The following is a 22,097-nucleotide window of genomic DNA, read 5'->3' on the forward strand; positions in this document are numbered from 1 at the left end:
TTCTCCCTCCAATAGTAATCTCCATTTCCCTTTGAAGTCCTTGTCTGCCACACCTACAATACCACAGCAAGTATTACCATGATGTACTAAACCAGATTATGCCAGGCTTCGTAAACACGGTGATGGAATTCAGGGCTCTGTAAATATCAGCCTAACGAGCAGAGAAACCACCAGCAGATGGCTCTTCCCAACGCAGCCACTGCAGTCACAAGCTGAGGTGAAGAGATGAAGTCCCTCTCCAAATGATGAGGAAAGAAGCCTTCAAGTGCTTCAATGCGTTCCCCTCAGGCGAAAGGCCTATTCAAATTTATGCACCTTAAATACATGAATCACTTCAAAGTAGCTTTTCTGCACTTTCACACGGGCCAAGTCTCTGATCTGCTCCTGACAGACTTTCCTCAGGGCCCAACACTGCTCACCTCATCCCAGACACGCTCCAGGCGTGGCTGCTTGGCTGCGGAGGGCACTGCAGGGAACTGGTCCCGTCCTGCTCCTCTTCCCTCAGCCCCATGTTCCAGAGCAGTCGCTGCCTGAAGAGGGGCTGATGACCAGGAGTACAGTATGAGGAAAGGCTGGAGAAGCCACACTCCTGACCAGGCTTGAGCGCCGAGGCTCTAATGATGCACAAGCAGGATTTTTATTTGCCATCTGAAAGCGGTGCCTTGCCGTGGCCTCAGCACCACTCCAGCACCACTCACTTCTCCGCACCACTTCAGGCCTAGCATAGCAACTAGTGCTTTTTTAAGATCCTATAAGCAGAGCAAAACACGAAAAACACAGAGCAGATGGGTACTCGCGTTATTTATAACCATCGAAGCCTCAGTAATACACCCTGAAGAAAAATCGGTTGGTGTTTGAGGTCTGACAGCACGAGGCGCCCTCAGAGACGCGCTTCAGCAGCAAGGCGCAGTCACCTGCGGAGAGGCGGGCGCACAGGCACTGCAACGTCGGGTTTCGAAGCGACGCGGAGAACGCTGAAGTCACAGCTTCCACACGGAACGCTCCGGAGCGCCGCTCGACCGGAGGAGCGCAGCCCCCCCCCTCGTCCCTCACAGCCCCTTCCCGCGCACAGCGCCCCCCGCAGCCCCGCGCGGGAACTGGGTCAGGCGCCCGAAGCGGGCCGAGGGGGCGGGGCCGCCGAAGGGCGAAGGGGGGCGGGCTTCTCCCGCGTCGCGGCGCGGTGACGTCGAGGCGTCTGCGCGTGACGTCGCAGCGGCGTTTGTCCCGCTCCCGGTCTCGCCCTCGCCGCCCCTCGGCCCTCTCCGGCCCGCGCCCGCCGCCCGCTGCCGCCATGGCGAATGTGGCCGACACGAAGCTGTACGATATCCTGGGCGTGCCGCCCGGAGCCTCCGACAACGAGCTCAAGAAGGTGCGGCGGAGGAGCGGCAGCCGGCGCCCGGGGACGGCGGGCGGTAGCGCTGCGGGGCGGGGGCGGGCCGGGCGCCGGACGGGGCCTCGCGGGGCGGCGGGCGAGGGCCGGCGGGGGGCGAGGGCCGGGCCGGGGCAGGGCTCGGGATGGGGCGGTTGCGATGGGGGGGGACGCGGCCGGAGGCGGCGGGGCCGCGCCGGGTCTCGCCGCGAGGCCTGAGCCGCGTGCGGGAAGGGAGAGGCGCCCGGTATCGCCTCAGCCCGGCGGGAGCGCGCGGGCCGCGCCGAGGGGCCGTCGGAGCCTCGCCTGCGGGCGGGCGGCAGGGGAACCGGGTAGGCCTCGGGCGGGCGGCGGGGGAGGGCGGGAGCGCCAGGGAGCCGGGCCCCGCCGTGCGGCACGGCGGTCTGAGATCCCCGCCGTGGGCGGCCTCCGCCTCCCGCCGCCCTGCGCGCCCGACGGGCGGGGGCTCCTCGGGAGCGGAGCGACGCGAAGCAGAGTGGGGCTGCGGCCGCCCCATTGTCTGCCCCACGTGTGGGCCCGGCGGGGTTTCGCTTTGCTGGAGTCCGGGCCGGGCCGGTCTGGGGGCACCGCAGCGAGGTAATAAAGAGGCGAGGAGAAAGCTTGGAGCCGGGTCATCGGTATAACGGCGTACCGCGGGCATTTCCATACGTAGGGTATGAACCACTTTTTTATTTCCCCCACCCCCAAAAAATATTTACCCCCGTTTATGCGGGAGGGAGGAAAATTAACAAGCAAGTTTACTAGCAGTGACCTGCTTCCGCTGATGGGTGGTGCTGCCACAAACAGCCGCGTTACCCAGCATGCACGCGGTAGCTTAATGTGTGCAGGGATAGGCAGTGGCAGTGTTGAAATAGTGTTAGTGAAAGGTGGAAGGAGGCTGGCAAACACCATCAGGCACTGTTAACACTGTCAGGCACTATTTTTCCTTACCAAATTCTCTTAAAGGTGTTTTCTCTCTCATATGACTGAAGAGCTTCGAGCACTCTTTTACTCTATGACCTTTGCGGTTCTGTATTCATTGCTATAGGTTGCACTTGTCATGGAATGTTCCAACTGCCTTGTAGCACTCAGTTTGTTCCCTCTTATCCTCACTGAGAGGCCATGTGGCTGCTTCATTAATCTGATATTTTAATATCAGATATGAAAGCAGAGAAAAGCAAAAAGAAATGGATAATGGCTTTACCAAGAGTCAGGAGGAAAACAGCCTTTAACAATGATTAGTTAAACTAACCTACATTAGAGCTATGGTTGGTGTCCATGTAGCCTTGATTCTGGATCTGTTTCTCATTAATTAAAAAGAGGTTGCTTGCTCTGGGGCTGTGAGTGATCTTAAGGATTGCTCTGTGCCGCTATAAGCGAAGACATGAGCTCTTCCCTTTAACAGTCACTACACAAAATCCTTTTTAGCTGATATGATGATATGTAGATTTTCAGTTCAATTTTTCCATGATTTTAATGCTTAAAATATAAGGAAAAAATGTTTTTATTACAGTTCAAGTTTGTGAAAGATTAAGCCTTATTATTGATGGGTCATTTGTACTATGAGACCTATGACTTTTGCTCTTTACTCTTAACGTATTGTAGAACGTTTTGCTTCTGATATCGATGTTCTGCTTTATTAACTTTTTTAAGCACAGAATACTTCAAGATAATCAGTAAAGACAGGTAACTTAAAGAAAAGGTATTTTACCAAGCGTAAAGCTCTTCTACAGCTGTACTTCCAAAGAGAGAATTTAGATGCTCAGCTCTACTCAAATGACACTTTGAGTCATTTCTGTTAACAATCATGGGACAGATATTGGGAAACAATGAGGTGGGGTCAGGGAGAAGATGTGGTCAAATACCCAAATTGTAGAAGTGTTGTTACTTGCTTTGATCCTCTTAGCTAGGATCAAAGTGATGGAGTACTGCTATAGAAAAGGCCATGGTCTTAAGAACTGAAGCACTGGTCAAAAAAGCATATTTCCAAATCTTTGCGGCCATTCTGTCTGCTGTTTTTAACAATGAAGTAGAGGTGGTGTTCGTTCTGCACATATAACTCATACTTAGCTCAGTGTGAGATGGAATGTTTCATTATTGGTAGGCAAGAAAAAAATTAAATGATTTTTCTTGGATTAGTGACTGATAGAGTCGGATGAAAAGCTGAGGCAGCCATTTTGTTCTTAATGTCTTGCTGTGATTGAGGAGACATAGTAAAATCAGAATTATATACCCCATTGATACATGACTGATTTCAAAACATTTGTTTTCTCATTTTATTAGGTTTTTCTTTCTCCTTGGAAGACTAGTTGAGTTTCTCAAAAAAGTACAGATGACTCAAAATTGGAACTAATTTTGTATCTCTTTCAACTAGGCTTATAGAAAACTGGCCAAGGAATACCATCCTGATAAGAATCCAAATGCAGGTGACAAAGTAAGATTGGTTTTGTTTTTGTTTTTTTCTATTTAAACTCCTGAAGTTTGCTGTTTCAATAGCATGTAAGGTTCTGAAAGAACTGTTGGGGGCTTGGTGTTGCAGATGGTTCAAAAACAGTAAGAACTATGAGAGGGAACAATGCCTTCTCTACTTCTTTCCAATCTCAGAGCATACTTCTTGACAGAATGCAGCAGTTAAGTCAAATTGGTTGAGAAAGCAGTGCTAAAAGAATTGCCTCTTCATCTGCCAGTGTCAGCTGACACTGACATCTAGCTACATATGTATTTGAAAAAGATGAATTATCTGTTTTGGGCCCATATTTCTTGGAAAGTAAAGTATGTAAACACATGGAAAAAAGTATTTGTGGAGGCACTTGGAATTGCAGCATAAAACACAGCACATATACGAGAAATTTGGATCAGATGTACTAATAGCAATTTAAAAAATGTTAATTAAGTTGACTCAGTTGGTTATCCCTGTCAGACGTTCTCATGATTGCTTAGAAGTGAACAGGGATGACTATGTGAAGATAAACTTTGTTTTGTGGACTGATCTGTTAAAATGCATTTTAAAATAGGAGAACAGTTGAGCAACTTCTGAAGTGCCTGACAAGTCTGACAGTCTATATCATGTGTGTAACTTGTTTTTGCCTGCTGACTACTGCAATTTTGTGTGTTTTTTTTACTTCTTGGTAAGACTGTCTTGTGCTAGGCCCAAAAAGCAAGTCAGTTGATACCTGCAATAGAATGTCATGTTTGATGGTAAAGCAGGATGGAACACGATGCCTAAATCTGCTTTCCTGTCTTACTAGAACGAAGGTGGAAAAGGTTTATGTTGTGTACCATCCTCATCAGGTGTTCATGCTGGACGGGGAACTGTAGCAAAATTCTCCCTTAGTTAAAGATTATCGTGCACTGATGTGATTCTTTCCTTCTTCTAGTTCAAAGAAATAAGCTTTGCCTATGAAGTATTGTCAAATCCAGAGAAACGTGAGTTATATGATAGATATGGAGAACAGGGCCTTCGAGAAGGCAGTGGTGGAAGCAGTGGAATGGACGATATTTTCTCCCACATCTTTGGTGGTGGATTGTTCAACTTCATGGGTGGTCAGAGTAGAAGTCGTAATGGTAGAAGAAGAGGAGAAGATATGATGCATCCTCTCAAGTAAGTATTTTAGTGCTGAAATTAAGATAAATTTTCAACTCATCTGTACTCTTCTTTGCTGCTAGTTTATATTTTTGTTGTGCTCCCCAGATGAGATTATGCAGTCTGCACCTCCTTTTCAGACCTCTGTGTCATGTGTAGTCCAAAAGGCAGTTAGCTTGTTTTCACTAAATGGTTAATCATGTAGGTTATCTGATGCTTTGATTTGTCTCAATACTAGCCTGTAACTAAGCTTTAGTTAATGTTATTTTCTTGGTGTTGCTTCTTGGTTATGTTTGGAAGTTCCAATCTGAAATTGCATTAAATAAACAAGTATTGTGTAATAGCTGAACTCTTAAGTATTAATGCTCCTGAAAGATTTTAGCTAACTTGCATTCATAGCTTACCGTCTGCAAGTATAAAATATGTAATTAATGGAAAATTCTTAAGAAAAAAAAACTCCAGAAACAAAACCAAACTGAACAACATGCTCGAATAGCACAGCTGACTGTTCTTCACTTGCAGTTATGACTGGCTTTTTGCCTGTTAGGCAGCTCTGTTCAAACTTCCTTAGGGCTGCATCTTTTCTATGGTTGGCATAGTCTGGTTACTTCTTTTGCTTGCTTACTTTAGCAGCTAGTACTGTATACTGTGTTACTAATTGCTTTAGTTTTGTTTTTATTTGTACATGCTAATGCTAGATAACCTTTTCTAGTTTAATATATTTCAAATTGAAACTTCTGTCCAATAATTGAACTTGGGGAAGTTCATAAGCTTCTCTCACTTTTACAGAGGTTATTAGAATTTGCTCATGTATTCAAGGGTGTCTAAAAATGAACAAATGTAAAGAACTGTATAACCTTGGGGACTTGTTAGTGTTCTTCTTTCTGCCTCCTCTCCCCCAGTATCTTGTGTTTTCCAGGGGAAAGTACAGTACAGTAGTAAGTATATCTTCTTGTGCATGTATGCCTCCAAGATGATCTAGAGAGAGGAGGGCCTCTCACTTACTTGGTAGAACCTCTTTGAAAAAGAAAACTAAAAGATCAAATGTGACTGTGTAATGAAATATAATGTGCTATGTTAGCTTGCTTCCTATGGAGAAACCCAACTAATCAGTTACATCATCAGTTTTTCTCTTAAGTGATGTTCAGAGCTGTACCTGTATTCATATGTATAGAACAGTTTTTTATGATTCCTTGTGAAAGTCACAGTGGTGCTTTTAAAAAAAAAAAATCTTGTTTTAACAGCAAATATAGTCATATGAAGAACTGTTTTTCTATTACTTGTCCTAGGCAGATATTTTAATTATGTGGAGAAAGGATATTGTTACATGATAACACAGGAGAAAATGCTTTATTTTGCAGAGTCTCTTTAGAAGATTTATATAATGGAAAGACAACTAAACTACAACTTAGCAAGAATGTCCTTTGTAGTGCATGTAATGGGTAAGTTTGGTTCTGCTTCTGAATTCTCTGCTTGCTTTGTTGATGTACAAAATAATAAAGTATCTTCTATGTCAGTTCTTCATCGGTATTTAACTTACTGGAGCCTGCTCTCAGACTCAAAATAGTTTATTTGTAATTTCATGGGATTTGAACTACTCGGGGGACTGCGTGTGTGCATGCGTGCCAGCAGGGACACCTGACTCATTGGCAGTGCAATCAGGCATGTTAACCTACTGCTGTAAATATTGTCGTACATTTCTGAAAGGCTTGGTTTTAATGCAACTGGTGCTTTCTATTCTAGTCAAGGAGGGAAGGCTGGAGCTGTTCAGAAATGTAATGCTTGTCGGGGTAGAGGTGTACGTATCATGATCAGACAGCTGGCTCCTGGAATGGTTCAGCAGATGCAGTCTGTGTGCTCTGACTGCAATGGAGAAGGTAAGCTGGCTCTTTTGTATTCCTCATTGCACTTATAAATATGTAATAAAAATATGTAGATATTTATCTTATGTGTTTGGAAGAACTGCTGCATAGCTACTCATATAGTGAATTGCATCTCATCTAGGAGAGCTTTTCCCCTATGTTGTCATGTTGTCAGTTAGGTGTCTGGACAAGTCACTTAGAGCAGCAGCAAGGCTTAAAGTCTGGAATGCTGAAAGATGACCCAGAAGCTTGAACAATAGGGATTAATTGTGGTATTTTTTTTCTTTAATTTGTGTTATGTGGTGGTGGTTTTGTTTTTTAAAGACTTGGATGTGAATTTTACTTGTTGCTATTACTCTTCTATTAAAGAGACCAATATTTTGGGGGGGGAGGGAGGATTAGAAGTTTTGTTTTTTTTTTTTAGTCTTAATCTTTAAGGACGGGTTTAGGTTAAAATTAAAAACCTAAAGTTGGACTGAAAAAGAAAAATAATAAAGATACCCTTTGCTAACTTTGCTGTTTGATCATCGCATGATATGTACTATGTGTGAATCCTTTCTGAATCTTCTGCAATTTGCAGAGTAGTAATGCAGCCTTGTAGATAGCTTTTCTCTTGACAATGCCTGAAATTACAAAGAGCTGTATTTCATTGAAATATTTTACAAATGATGTTTCTGAACATCTTGTTTCACAATTTGAATATATGATTTCAGCTGGGTAGGACAGAGAACTTAAGCTGTTCTGTATAATTATCCTTCAGTTTGCTGGAAGAAGTACTTGCGTTGCTAGAGGTGACAAACAGTATGAAAAACTATTCACTATCAGGCTAGTATAGGAGTGGAATCTTATGTGCCAGGCAGTTTTAGATAATTTCTGTGGGACAGTGTGTATTGCTCTTCTATGAAGCCAGTTTGACCAGCTGTCTTGGTATGTGAGGCTCTAGTTCTACTGACTGCATTTATGTAATACTTAAGAGCTGCGGTAGAATACTGCAAAATGGGGCTGTTAGCAACTTTCACTGTTGTTAACAGAACGGAACTAAGCTTCCAAAACTCAGTGAAGTAGTTCGAAATTGGTATTGTTTTATTCTTTTAAGGAAGAGTGGATGCTTCCGTTAGGTTTTAGGTTTACCCCTCCTTTATAGCGATTATCCTGCAAGATAACAAAGAATTTAAAAGTAGTCTGTTGCATTTTAAAGAGAAGTTGAATGGTAAGAATATTGGAGTTGAGTTTGGACTTAAGGAACAATGCAACCTGCAAACCTCATCTTTTGTTTTGTCTTCTGTGTCCAAGATCTTTTGAAGATAAGATTGCTTGGAAGCTTAGATATAGATATAGATATAGATATAGATATAGATATAGATATAGATATAGATATAGATATAGATATAGATATAGATATAGATATAGATATAGATATATAAGCTTCCAAGCAATCTTTTATACATATATATATATATATATATATATATATATATATATATATATATATATATATATATATATATATATATATATATATATATATATAAATATATGTTGTGTTCCCTTTTTGTTCTTTCTTCCCCTTTTTCCAAGTACAATAAGTAGAGCCTGATCTCCTTGTGATGGATATGTAAAGCAACATCTAAATAACTGGTTCTGTTGCGTATGTTATTCAACTTACTTTAAAGTAGCTTTCTTTCCCTTTCAGAATTGTGTACAATTATGTGTTAATCTCTGAACTCGTAACTTGTGTCTTTAGGTGAAGTAATTAATGAAAAAGACCGCTGTAAAAAATGTGAAGGGAAAAAGGTGATCAAAGAGGTAAAAATACTTGAAGTCCATGTAGATAAAGGCATGAAACATGGACAAAGAATTACATTCAGTGGAGAAGCAGATCAGGCTCCAGGTGTGGAACCAGGTGATATTGTCCTGTTACTCCAAGAAAAGGAGAATGAGGTAACACCTTTGAGTTTATATTTTAAATGCAATTTGATACAGTTGTTTAATATTTAAGTGATGTAAATAGCTGCTGTCTTTGATGTAATTCATGTAGTTGCACATCTGGGAGAGATGATGAATAGCTTTTAGTCATTCTATAGCAAGTGATACGGCTTTATTTGTGAGCCTTAATTTGCAAGTCAGGACCAAAGGACATGCAGATTTTGGTGCTTCTTCATGGTAATGAACATTAACTTTCTCAAGTAAGCTCACGATGACTTTGCTAGATTTAGTCACTGTGAAGAGCTGTTCAAGACATTAACTTCAAACTACATTGCTTGCGGCACTAACAGTGCAAAGTGTTCGTTTTATTAATGTCTTGTGACATGACAGGAAACTTCTGCTAGACTGCAGAGATGGTGCTTTCTGCGTCCACTATTGTTGGGCTCTGGAGTTTAACACAGAATGCTGATATTATAACTAGATTGTTGAACAAAACACTAAGAAACAAGATTGCTTTATACTAGCTTGATTCATGCTTATTGTATTCTAGTGTGTACACATTGCACTTCTGAATTAAACATTGCAAATGACCTTTTTCTGTCCTAGACCTCTGTTAAGAGAAAGTTGGGATGACTTTTTTTTTAAATGTTTTATTTGAAAAAGCCTAGTTATTACTATGAAGGGATAAGATAAACTTTCTGTGATTTACTCTGAAGGAGGAAACTATTAAATGGAATAAAAAAAGCATTCTGTTGCCTCAAAGAACTGAGTTAGGTACGAATTTTTAAGTTATCGGCTTTAACTGTCTGAAAACTCGAGAGCTTTTCAGTGCTGTGGACAGCTATTCTGTTGAGGCCTATGTATAGCCTTATGCATTCTACTGTAATACTGGGTGAAACACTGCATCACAGTTATTTGGTTAGTTGTTTTTGATGAGGGAGATCACTGTACACATACAAAACACGTGCATAAAACCATAAAAGTTCATATGGTAGATTCCATTTCTATCTTAGTCTTCTAATGAACTGTATTTGGTTTTACAGCATTAACTATTGTGAAAAATGCTGAAACCTTGTGTCCTAGTGAGTAGAACTAGACTGATATTCAGTCAAGCTTTTTGTGTTCTTAAAATCTCCCTTGAGGTGGGAAAGGAGGTGGAGGAAGTAATGCCTTTGGCAGCCTATCAGTGGACAAAGTCGTGTATTCCCATTAAAAATCCGAAGTAGTGTGGCTTAAAGATCTCTTAAGATAGCTGTGGATTAACTGATCTAAACCCTGCTCCATAGATAGCTAGCTGATGGAGATACGAGCAACTACAATAAATGTTGAGAAATGAAAATGTGTGGTTTTTTCGTTTGTTTTGTTTTTGTTTTTTTGTACAATGGTGTAGGGGAAGCAATGTCAAACAGTCCAGATTTTTTTGTTTCTAGCCTAATTTTTGTAAAAGGTCTTGGGGTAAAGGAGCACTGCTGCTTTACAGGCTACCTTTTTATGTAATTTGAACCTTCTGTCTTGGGGTGTAGTGAGGTGTGTGTTACCTTGTATGACATGTTTGTAAGGTGCAAACTTCCAAAGTGTGTTAAGTTAGGTCTTGAAGTTTTAGGAACAATAATAAACTCTAAATAATTAGTCTTGTGAGGATATGATTGTAGTGCTAGAAAAGATACCTCCTGTTTCTGTTTTTCAGGTGTTCCAAAGGGATGGGAATGATTTGCATATGACGCACAAGATAGGACTTGTTGAAGCACTGTGTGGATTCCAGTTCACATTTAAGCACCTCGATGGGCGCCAAATTGTGGTTAAATATCCTCCTGGAAAAGTAATTGAACCAGGTAAATGAGAGGAGATAAGGACTCCTTTGACTGTGCTTTTCTTGTTCTTGAACATCTAATTCCATTCTTGTTTTGCTTTTACCTGAACCCAGACTAGAGAATTGGGTAGGGCAGGACTTTATCTGAAGTAGCATTCTACAGATTTAGTTCTTATCGTTACAGGTTGTGTCCGTGTAGTCAGAGGTGAAGGAATGCCACAGTATCGCAATCCTTTTGAGAAGGGGGATCTTTACATTAAATTTGACGTTCAGTTTCCTGAAAATAACTGGATTAGCCCAGAGAAGCTTTCAGTAAGTAGTCTTTTGAGCATAGATTTGTTAGTCTTACTGGACAGTGTATGCAAGTTGCTTGTGTGTTAGCCCCTTGTGCTTGCTTTGTAACGTGTAAATGTTAATAAATTGTTCTATTAATACTGTTCATAGGCAGCATATAACTTGAAAATATGAATTGAGATTTGGTTTCTGGAACAAAAAGCTGTGTGGTTCTCATCTACCCAAAAGAGAACAGGAGGAAGAATCTTCCTATGATCGTGTGATAAGTCTTGAGAGTGCAACTGTATTTACTGATTGGACATTGGTTGATAATGTGTGGAGCTGCTGCTTTTTTTTTTTTTTTATTTGTCTTCCAGCTATTGGAGATACTTTGGTTACTCTTAAATGAGTTATGCACTTCAGGGCTTATGCTAGTTTAGGCTTCCAAGCCAAACTTGCTCCGAGGAGTCTTGAAGCTGTGGGGAAGTCATCACTTTATTTAGAAGTTGGAGATGCGGTACTGAATGCGCTTCTTTTTTTTGGGGCAGGAACTTGAAGATCTTCTGCCTGCTAGACCAGAATTTCCTAATGTAATTGGTGATGCAGAAGAGGTAGATCTTCAGGAATTTGATACCACTCGTGGTTCAGGTGGTGGCCAGAGACGTGAAGCTTATAATGATAGTTCTGATGAAGAAAGCAGCCATCATGGACCTGGGGTACAGTGTGCCCATCAGTAAACATTTGTCTAAAAAGTTGCACAAGGATTTTCTTTGAAATTTTGCCTGACTTGTTTTCAACAATCCAACTGGATTGTATAAGTAATCCAGATGAACCAATGGACATCTATTGCTGTATGTGTAACTTTTAAATTGGTCTATAGTATCTACAGAGTGTAATTTAAACTAACCACAAAGCTTACATCTTCATTTTGACTGTGTAGCAGAATAAAGCACTTGAAAGGAAGACGAGACTCCTTTTCACATGGGTTTTAAGTTTGTCCTCGTATCTGTGCTTGATTTTTACCAGTTTTGTGTAGATTTTAAGTTTCATATTTTAAATTCAAATTCTACATTGTAAAGTTTGTGTACAATTTGTCCTGAGGCTTGGTATTTGGCTGCACCTGCATAAGCTGCTACAAGTAGAATAAAGAATTTCATAGCCTGTATCTGTCATCTAGATGCATGGTAAATGGGCTTTGCACATAATGGGTTTAGAGCTGACTGGGAACAATGGAAGACTAAATTAGAAGTGGTTGTAAGTTTTTTCTACCATCTTGTGAACGGTTTCTGAAATAAATAAAAGCAGTTGGTGTATAATATATTTCTTTTGCCTTGTAACTTTTACTTTTGCAGTGGTTCTGACCATGTTGTGTACCAACTGACTATAGAGAGGTAGACACTTGCAAAGCATAGAGAGGCTGAAGCTGCTTTAAGACCAGCTTGCAGTTTAAGAACTGTGTGTATAAATATTTTCTTGAGCAGTGATATAACTATTTGGGTAGGGGAAGGCCACAGCCATGTCCCCTTTCTGTAGAGAAAGTACAAAGGTTTCAGATTGCCATCAAGAAGTTAGAAACATCTGAAATGAAGAGGATTAAATCCCATGCTAAATTAAATCCATGTCTTTAAAAAAAAAAAAAAGCCTAGCAAATTGTAATTGCATTAACATAGTTTGTAAAGAGATGGAGGTTAGTGTTGTACTTGACAAATATTTTTGACCTCAAAACATACTAAATGTTGCCAATTTTATTAGTTTTTCAGTAGTTTGAATTTTTTCTAACTATTAAGATGTTTAATTTCCCCAGTTTCAGTCCTATTCCTTTTTTATATGTATTTCATTGGTTTTTAAAAAATAATACTTTAAATAATTATCAGGTACAGCTATCTTATTTTGTTAGTGGTAGAGAACTGTGCATGAGTTGCTGTTCACCAGTTTGTTATAGTGTAGTTCCTCTTCCCCATTGAGTAGAAGTTGAAATACACTCTTATTTTTCTTTACAAATGTCAAGTGTGACTTTAAAAGCTTGTCAGGTAATTGTTGAATTCTTATCAGAGTGAGGTGGGAGAGAGGTGCTCTGAAGCCTTCCATGTACTTGAGTAAGTGATGACATAGGAACATTGCAAAATGTGGATTTTAAACTGAAGCAAGAATAAACACTGTTTGGCTGCTATTTCAGTACTGATTTGTACCGTTGCAAGTTATCTATTGAAGCTTTGTTTGTTTTCACTTAAACTTCAGGTTTTGGCTTTGCATGAAGTCATAGTTACATAGCGATCCTTCTGATGCATTTCACCAAGAAGTTCATCATCTTAAGCTGTAGTGTTTAATAATTAATGTACTTGTCTAATGCTTTCAAATGTCTTCAGATTTAGCTCTGAACGAGTGGAGTATGTACCCTGAATTTGTGTTTTTTGGTGGAGTGGGGATGGAGAGGAGGAGGAGGAACTCGCTGTAACTTCTTGGACAGCATATTGAAGGGCGGAGGATGTAGATTTGATCATTATATGTAGTATGGATTATTATTCATTTATTTAATTTAGGCTCCTGACAGTAGAATCTGACATATTTCCAGAATTACCTTTACTCTACACGTCTCCTCTTTCTACAGAGCTTTAGTGTGGTTAAAGTCATACATAAATTTAAAACCTATACAGTCTTGACTTCAGTACTAAACTTGGAAGTAATATAATACCACAGCCAGTAATTTTGTTTAGTTTAGCAATAAACTTCATTGCTTTACTGCAGCTACTGCCACTTTAAATAGGCCAATGTGCTTGTCTTGTGTGAAAGAAACATTAGTTGCATGTTCTTTGTAATAAATGGTGCCTTGTGATATGTAGGTCAGAGGTAGTACTACAGAGTAATTGAGTCTTTGGTGTGCTTCATACCTTGGGATAAACATACCAATTGATGAAGAAGGCCTGTGTCACTGAAGTGCACAGTTTGTGAGTTTGGCTAGTGTCAGGGCCCAGAAACACTTTCCTAGCTGTTAATAGCCTTTCTTTTACGCGCACACACAAAAAGTCTAAGTTAAAATTCATGAGATACTTGAACTAGAGCAGGTCTGATTAAACAACAGGAGCAAATTCTGTAATAGATACCACTACCTTCAGACTTAAACCCCTCCAAGAACAAAAGCTGTGCATTGTACTGGTTTTCAAAGCTATATTCAACATTATGCTTTTTATGGAAATTGCAGAATACTGTCATCATACATTGAGGTTTCAGTGCTGCCTTGCAATGGTGTGTGCATTAGTGTAGTATATGAGGGAACAGTTAAATCATTCATCTTGAAATACCAGCTTGTCTTCAGGAATCAACAATGATAACAAGCTGATGCAATGCTCTCAATTTAGGTTAATTCAGATAAACTTAATTGTAATTGGGCAGTATAATGACTGACTTCTAAAAGTAGAATGTTTCATACAATTCTTAATACTGTTATTAGAAAGAAAAGCATTTTCATTTGATAACCAGAAAATAGATATAAGATTATTCTTAAGTTAGCCTTATCTTCATGTTCTTGACCAGTTTTGACTTCCTTGTCCTAGGAAGTGCTCTTTTTCCTTAGTTGAAACTTGTGACCCTTATTTCACTTTTTTTTAGAAGTTTGCAGAGACAGAAGAAGAACTGTTAGAAGCTAAAATTGCTTAAAATATGCTTAAAGTTTTGAAAGTGCAAGTCTTCCCTGCTGTCGTATCACAGTGAAAACACTGAAATCACTCCTAGCAGACTAAAAGCCAGGAGTATCCTCAAGTTAAAGAAAAGCTTAAGCAATGGTGATCATCTTTTACTTGAAAATGTCGTCAAAAGCCTTTCCTACCAGAGAGAATCTGAGTTATTACCCTATCTTGCAAGTATATCACAACATCAGACTGGAAATAATTTAGTTTGTTTAGATATAGATTATAAATTTCTATTTAGATATAAATATCTATTTATATCTATGTTACCAGAAAACTGAAGCTGCATATCTTAATGTTCTGTTAAAGAACTTAAAAACTTGCATTTCAGCTTAAGGCCTAAGTAAAATCTCTAGGCAGCCACTGGGGAATACAAAACATGAATAGTAACAGCAAACCGATAGCTAAACAGTAATTCTTCCATGCATGCCAGAAACAATGTAAACTGTAATATTAAGTAGCTTCCTACTCCTAGTTGTGTAGAAATATCCCTTAGACCTTAAATCTTGTTTGCTACATCAAGGTATCGTTTTTCCTTTTACTGTGAACTGAGCTAAAATGCCAGCTACAGGCTTGTACAAAGGTGGAAAAGTAAAATTGCTTCTTTTTGCATTTGTGTCCTTTATGGAAACAAGGAAAATTCAATACATAGATCACATTGTATGCTTTTATGTAAAAATATTTATTCAGTAGTACAAGCTTTATTAAGACATCGTAGATATTCTCTGAACACTTTAGAGGAGGAAAGTAAGAGCAGTCATGAATATTCTGTCATCACAAGGCAGTTCCCTTAACTTGACTTAGCAGTAGCCTTTCCACATAATACTGTCAGCTCACTCTAAGGATGAAGAAAATTCATTTTAGTTCAAGCTAACAAGCAAAGCTTAGAAGAAATAAAAAAAAAAAAAGGTGCTGTAGATGTATTAAGTAAATCCCTGCTCTCTGCTTACAGAGGCAGATAGGCTGTTAGAAAATTTGACTTCCACACCTTTATCTTAACTTATTCCAGCCACATTCAATTACTCCCACCCACAAGACTTATCTGATTAACATCACTGATTGTCTAGATGGATACCTATTGCTCCAGATTAATTCATCCGGAAGCACCATGCTTGACTAGAAATGTCATGCAGTCTGTGCTACAAAGTTCTGTTCAGCTTTATTCTTCTTCAAAACAATTTACTTCCTTGAGCCAGAAGTAAGGTAGTTCAAATACCAATAGAGAATTAACAGTAGTTCTTATTCAATAATGGACATAGAACAACCGATTTTAACAAGAATTGAAGCTTTGCTGTAACTTTGTAGGCTTTTGTGGATGGGATAAAGTATGGCAATTTGTACTCTGGAGCAATCTAGAAGGAAAAGCTTATGCTTCTGTTCTATTCCAGGTAACTGTACGTGTTTCTGTAAGTGCTCTTCTACACACTTATCTGTGTACAGCAGTTGTCCCCTCTCTGTACTTCCCTCCCCCTTTCTACTTTCGCCAGCCAACTTAGGCTTAATCTCTGAAGAAATACACAATTAGAATTAGCACCCAGAACATTTATCTCACATGAAAATGTAGGACTATGTGTTGGAATATTTATATGCAACTCTACTGGTTTAAGCTTACCACTAGGTTATGAATGTGCTGTACTGTATCTTGATTTAGTAGTTGAACATCAAAGTTACGGAGGTCTCCACCAGCCATACGGAGTGTCTAAAAACATGAAGAGAAACAGTTTTTAAAACTACTCCGAACATTTATATTTGCACTGCCAGCTTCTTTGAAATCCAGGTGCCGCCCAGCTACACTACAGAACATTCCTAACTGTTCTTCCTTGTGTTTAGCAGCTCACATAGGGACAGCGAGAGCTATCTATATTAGACAATTCACAATTAAACTACTGTAAAGTATTTTAGAATTTTGTTTTAAAGGAAGAGTTTGATACCTGTCCATCAGCCAAGGGAATGTTTACAAATGGAACCATTTTATCTTGGGGTACTGATTTACTTCTCAGTATCATGCCTTGAACTCTTTCACTGGTAGGCAAAGTTCTTGAGCCAGCTTGTTGTAGTCCAGCACTAGAATACAAGTAAAATGTTACTATAACATTAGCTTCCTCTATTCTGCAGATTTTTTGTGCAAGAAGTTTCTGCATATGGTAGCAAGTATACCTAAGAAAAAGGCCATCTTGTTTACCGTTTTCAGTGCTGCCAGAGGACTGCAGGAAATCTACCAGCAGCATTTACTAGCACTACTAGGTAATATTTTTTGACTGTGACACTTTTTATGCCTGTTTACAGGCCTGTAAGCAGGCTGACATTTGGACCTCTCAGTTTCAAGAACATCCACTCCCTGACATGAACAGTGACAGAACAGTTTTGGAAAGAGAAAACTGTGCCTTGAGGCTTAAGATAAGACTTGTACTGTATCTGTTCACTTCAGAAGGAAATAGCTGCTACCTCTTGGAGGTACAGGGAATGCTAAATGTATAGAGTTCCTTGTTTGTTTTTTTTAAGGCAGGATTTGGACATTTTCTACGTGACAATAAGCCTCTGACATTTGTAGTAAGCTGAGGTGAAACTAAGCAACATGTTGGTTTCATGACCCAGTTAGTTATCAAAATCTTACACCCTTCCCTCTTTTCTTCTCCCTACCCTTAGGTATTTCAGCTGCTGACTTCTGCCAAAACTAAACTGTTGCTTATGGAAAATAACTGAAAACCTAAACTGTTGAAAAGGGATACAACTGTGATAATCAATTTTTTAAAACATGAGCATATTGGTCACATGTTAATCAAACATGCTCTGAGGACGTAGCTTAAACTGTAAACTATACCTTTAAACAAAAGGAGAAAGGAGTAGAATGTATACTCTATTAATGTTTGTTGAGGTTTTTCTTTTTAAAGGGAAAGAAACAAACTGGCTTACTTATGACTTTGCATTCTGTACCTCCATGGAAACGTAAGCTAACACCCACGCTCAAAGCAGGAAGTGCAACTGGTTCACATCCCCACTACCAAGTTCAGTGACAGACCATGAAGACCTATTAAATCTAGATTGATATGCAGTGTCTTGGTGCTCCTTACCCTTTTGATACTTTTGGCGTGGCTTTGAAATTTGTGGCATTGCAGTCAGAGGCAAGAGTCTTAACGGCCTCATTTATGCTTGTGGAAGAGTAAACAGACCTAAAAAAATAACAGAAGTTGTGATTTGTTTTAATTGCCTCCTCATCTACTTCTGTTGTAAAAGTTCCAGTTTAGATGAAAATGGACGGTGAATTAGAGAATGTTTTAAGTGTTCTGTAACATATCTAGTTTATATACAATGAAGAAGCCCTCAAATAGATTCTGTGCTACGCTGGAACCTAACATGATGGGGGAAATGAAAGGTTTAGTCACATTAATAGATAAGAGACAGCTGCAATTCCTGATGTGGGGATACTTAAGGCATCATGCCCAGCTTTGTTTCAGTGTACAGAGATCATCATCTTGGGAAGTAGCTTTTTCAGTAGGATTTTATTTTACTAGTTCAGCTCTCAGGACTGTTGTTAGGTATGGCTGACCTGAATCCAGAGAACAGTTTAATTTTTGACTTTTTTTTTTTTAGGCTTTAACTTGGTTCACAGAATTTTTGATGACAGAATTTACCTCTGCTCTCGCCTCTCTTTTCCCACTCATATTTTGAGGACTGAAGGCATAATTTTGGCCCACTGTTACTGCACCTGAATAAATGCAGCCTGAAAAGCCAGACTTCTCAGGCAAAGCAACCTCCTGTAGTTTGATTTCATCAAGACAGAGACTCAAAAATCCCGATTCAGGAAAATAGTTGTACATGGCTAAGACTTTATTTCTTTTAGGCATGTTAAACACTGATATTATTTCAGTTGTTTTTTCTCCCAATATAAATTGAATGTACCCAAATAAGTGCCAGCTGGCACTGATTTTTAAAGCAGATATATCCACTGATTTTTATTCATTTATTTTAATTCATTAGATTCTATGGCGAGACTTAAATATTGTCTATCCTAAGTAGCACAAAGGTGATTTTGCAAGCATCGATTTCCCTGCTAATGATAACTTCCTTTCTGCTATGTCTAAGGGCAAAATTATACACAACAGTTCATTACCCATAATAAGAAGCAACAAAGACATTGCCCTTATACGCTGACTTTCATGAAGTAATGCTTGGTAGTCTGTGCTCATAACACATTCGGAACCGCACACAATTTGGTGAGTGAGAGAACTACATCTTTCTGTCAGCTAGGTGTGCTTTTTTTGTACATCTGATACAAGTTGTGGAAGGCATCTTTATCAGAGCGTTTATAAAGCTCAGATTTCATCTACTTTTGAGAATGATTCTGTGCAGGATTTACCAGTTTAAGTAAGTTATATATCAAAGGTCAGGCTTACCTAGAAAGACTGTGCAGTTTGCTATTTAAACCAGAGCTCAATGAAACCAGTGACTTTGATTTGGATACCTGAGAACGTGCATTAGACTGCAGTTAACAGAAATGGCATTTTAAGGCAAAATCATAGACATATGATAGATACTTCCAGGAAAAAATACTGGAAGAATTCCTTGTTCAATCAGGACAGTTAAGCCCCACAGTGCTGCTTTTTGCTGTTTTACATATTTTAGAAACCACAAATACATATTTCACGTTTTTTGATGTAAAACTGTACTGAACTTCAGTATGAACAAACACAAGCAATAGCTTTTCTAACATACACCTTTCCAACACGTAGCCCTCTTGTAATTAAGACCTGTATCTCCACGTACAATTTCTGTCTTCATTGAGTCATCCTAGCACATTGTGTTTGGCTGAGGTACTGCACTGCACAGGTAGAATTAATACACCTGTGCTTGATCTGGTTTACAGTTCAATGAGGATAAGATGTACTAGTCACCCAAACACAGAAAAACATCTATTTTTAACACAAAGTTGAGTACTAAAAAATGTTTCAAATAGTTCCTCAAACCATCAAGGCTTATTGGCAAATCAGGAAAGAATGACTACTTCAGTTCGTGCAATTCTGTGTGAATGAGTTACACAAAGAGCAGATAACATTTTATTACGAAGTTCATTTACTATGTAAAATAGTCTTGCTTAACTGAAAATAAGTTGAATTTGAAAGAATTTATTGTTCAAACAGACAACAGGCTATTGGCCTCCCTGGTAATGGACATAGCAGGGTTCACAGCATGTCAGAACTGATTAAACCTTACATTGTTTATTTAGAATAAACTTACTTTTTTAGGTATTTTCTTTGCAGATGTATACTTGGCATCTTCATATTCAACAATTGTTGTTACCTTAACTAGAAATACATTTGAAAGAAAAGAAAAAGAAGTCTCACAAAGAGGCATAAGCTACTTCAAATCTTTTAGTTTGATGGCAATTTACCCACCCATAGTTACATATCAGTTCTGCTAGGTGATGATCACTCACCTGGGATGCAGTTCAAAGCCAATTGTTTGTCACAGACAAGGTGACACATCAAATAGTTAAAAGGCACTAGATAACCCTTTACCTCCCAGATAGAACAGAACTGCATTTAAGTAGTAATGTCACTTTTATGGCATAGTTTGGACTATAAAGATGAATATTATATTCTTTACAAACCTTAGAGGACAGGAAGTCAAAGCATGATCTGTAATGTTCTGAGCCCTTCTATTATACTGTAGAGCTCTCAAATCTGTCTCCTCTCAACCATTTTCAGTGATAAATCTAAAGGGCAGGAACTCTTATGTTTTGGAGCACTAGAACAGCAGCACAGCACATGATCCTTGCACTTTTAGTATGCACTTCCCTCTGAAGTTCTCCAGGCTTAACGTTCACTTTGCAAACATTCTGCTCAAATCACAACAAGGAGAAAATTTAAGAGCAAAGTTTAAGAGCAAAGCTACATAATAGAGCTGCTTGCCTTTTTTGCTGTTGGTCCTTGTCACTTTTGGGTTTGGTACATCTTCTAGGGTACAGTCTGTCTGTAAGACATTTATTCCAAAAGACAGAGTCAGTATTTTTTGCTCAACAGATACATTTTATCTTACAGAAAGCAATAAATCAAAAGGGTGTGGAAGAAAGTGACAGAAATGGCTGAACACCAGTTTATTTTTCAGAAGCAGCTGTACTTGCAGATGACCATGAATCTTTAGTAATGTTCATAACTGCACTGTGGCTGGCTGTCTAGACTTTTTTATGTCTTCTATTTAAACAGGCAGATTAACAAAGTCATTTGTCTGCAATCTTTACAGTAGAAAGAAAAGTTTCTGGTCTGTAAGCTGTGATAAAGTTAAAAATACACACCGCTGCAGCAGCAAGGGCCACTTCCTCCCCTTCTTGCAAATCTGTGACATAAGAAAGCATAGCTTGTTTACATACTGTTGCTTGAATCATTATCTGCAGGTTCTTATCTTACAAAGTATGGAGATGACATGTAATTCAGAATTGTAGTTGCCTAAATAATTCACCTCAGCTAGCAAATCCCTTAGGACAGCCAGTGTGCAGAACAATGATAAAGAAACATCCTGGGCCGTTTCAGGGTGTTTCATCTGTAGAAGAACAGTAAATTTAGCCAAACAGCACACAGACTGAATTAAACGCAGCAATGCTCTGTGCTGCTGGAAGCCGATGCTTTTAGGTAGCGGTTTGCAGGGAAGGCACTAAACACACCTTCTGCAAAGGCTTACAGTCAACTCAAGATCGCAGAGTCTTCAGTTTGATTTCCTGTCTGTGTCACCAATATTAAATGCTACATTCACCCGCACTTACTAAGCAAGTCCTTCCTTTTCATCTTTCTGATGGCAGTCGGCATCTTCAGCAGTTCCACCATGAACGCTTTCTCAGCCATTTGCAAGAGCAAATCGAGTTCTTTCTTCATTTCCCGGATGCTTTCCTTGGCTGGAAACCAAACGGGCGATTATCGCCACACGCGATACCCGCCTCCAAGGCCAGCCCGAGGTGCGGCAGCGCCAGCCGGCCGGCCGCTCCCCGCCCCGACGCCCGCCACGGCGCCCCCTCGCGGAGCGGTGCTTCCCGCGCAGCCCCGCCGTTCCGCGATCCGCCGCAGCCTCGGCCACCCCGACGCGCACCTCACGGGACACCGCGCGGCGCCCCGCCCCGGGCCCCTCCCTGCCAGCCGGGCAGGACCGGTACCGCCGCCTCAGCGAGTCCGGCGCCGGCCGGCCGGCCTTACCCTGCTGGTCGAAGTCGTTGAGGAAGAGCGCGATGCGCTGATCCTTCTTCTCCTGAGAAAGGGCTCCGCGGTCGCGCTCCACGCCCGAGTCGGTGCTGCGCCGCTTGGCCGCAGCCTTCCTCGGGGGCATGGCTGCCACCTCGCGCGACGGACTCGCCCCTTCCGCCCGGAGGCTTTTGTATAAGCGGGGGGCTTCTCCCCCCTTTCCCTCTTCTCCCCTCCCCTCCCTCCGCCTCCTCTCCCGGCCCCGGGCGGTCACACCCCCGGGCTGTGTCAATCGCCTGAAGGCGGCGCTGCCGACCGGCTTCCGTCCGACGGGTGAGTCGTGGCTGGGCGGTGAGGGGCCGGCGGACGGGCGAGCGCTGCCGCGAGGCGATCCGTGAGCGCGGTGCTCCGCAGGCGGGGCGGGA

The 22,097-nt window shown here is 40.6% G+C and overlaps 3 protein-coding genes across 4 annotated transcripts in view; 2 read left to right on the top strand and 1 right to left on the bottom strand.

Annotated features, from left to right (window-relative positions):
• The first annotated feature begins 1,163 nt into the window (after positions 1–1,163).
• Positions 1,164–12,143, top strand: DNAJA2 (DnaJ heat shock protein family (Hsp40) member A2). Its single transcript, XM_085235172.1, has 9 exons — positions 1,164–1,369; positions 3,744–3,803; positions 4,747–4,970; positions 6,314–6,394; positions 6,696–6,829; positions 8,559–8,755; positions 10,428–10,572; positions 10,735–10,862; positions 11,372–12,143. The coding sequence occupies exons 1-9, from the start codon at positions 1,292–1,294 to the stop codon at positions 11,558–11,560; spliced, it is 1,236 nt and encodes a 411-aa protein (XP_085091298.1). The 5' UTR covers positions 1,164–1,291; the 3' UTR covers positions 11,561–12,143.
• Positions 12,144–15,164: 3,021 nt separating this feature from the next.
• Positions 15,165–21,829, bottom strand: LOC104912939 (borealin-2). Its single transcript, XM_085235173.1, has 10 exons — positions 21,688–21,829; positions 21,264–21,392; positions 20,799–20,839; positions 20,416–20,476; positions 19,742–19,809; positions 18,901–18,968; positions 17,578–17,676; positions 16,438–16,570; positions 16,119–16,205; positions 15,165–15,344 (listed from the first exon to the last, which is right to left on the bottom strand). The coding sequence occupies exons 1-10, from the start codon at positions 21,815–21,817 to the stop codon at positions 15,297–15,299; spliced, it is 864 nt and encodes a 287-aa protein (XP_085091299.1). The 5' UTR covers positions 21,818–21,829; the 3' UTR covers positions 15,165–15,296.
• C13H16orf87 (chromosome 13 C16orf87 homolog) overlaps positions 21,816–22,097 on the top strand; it is a 47,905-nt gene continuing 47,623 nt past the window's right edge. For both annotated transcript variants that reach the window (XM_085235175.1, XM_085235177.1), the window contains exon 1: positions 21,816–22,005. In XM_085235175.1, the coding sequence (XP_085091301.1) occupies positions 21,816–22,005 (190 nt within the window). The remainder of the gene's footprint in view (positions 22,006–22,097) is intronic.

This window comes from Meleagris gallopavo, chromosome 13, assembly GCF_905368555.1.
Source record: "Meleagris gallopavo chromosome 13, MGAL_WU_HG_1.1, whole genome shotgun sequence".
Taxonomy (NCBI): Eukaryota; Metazoa; Chordata; class Aves; order Galliformes; family Phasianidae; genus Meleagris; species Meleagris gallopavo.

What these genes read in the sequence shown, in the direction of transcription:
- DNAJA2 (XM_085235172.1), top strand. Translation starts at nt 1,292, where the DNA reads ATGGCGAATGTGGCCGACACGAAGCTGTACGATATCCTGGGCGTGCCG. An exon ending in CCGACAACGAGCTCAAGAAG is followed by an intron (nt 1,370 to 3,743) that starts GTGCGGCGGAGG and finishes TCTTTCAACTAG; the next exon opens with GCTTATAGAAAACTGGCCAA. An exon ending in TTAGCCCAGAGAAGCTTTCA is followed by an intron (nt 10,863 to 11,371) that starts GTAAGTAGTCTT and finishes TTTTTGGGGCAG; the next exon opens with GAACTTGAAGATCTTCTGCC.
- LOC104912939 (XM_085235173.1), bottom strand. Translation starts at nt 21,817, where the DNA reads ATGCCCCCGAGGAAGGCTGCGGCCAAGCGGCGCAGCACCGACTCGGGC. An exon ending in GAAAAGGAAGGACTTGCTTA is followed by an intron (nt 20,840 to 21,263) that starts GTAAGTGCGGGT and finishes CTTATGTCACAG; the next exon opens with ATTTGCAAGAAGGGGAGGAA. An exon ending in CAAAGAAAATACCTAAAAAA is followed by an intron (nt 18,969 to 19,741) that starts GTAAGTTTATTC and finishes GCACGTTCTCAG; the next exon opens with GTATCCAAATCAAAGTCACT.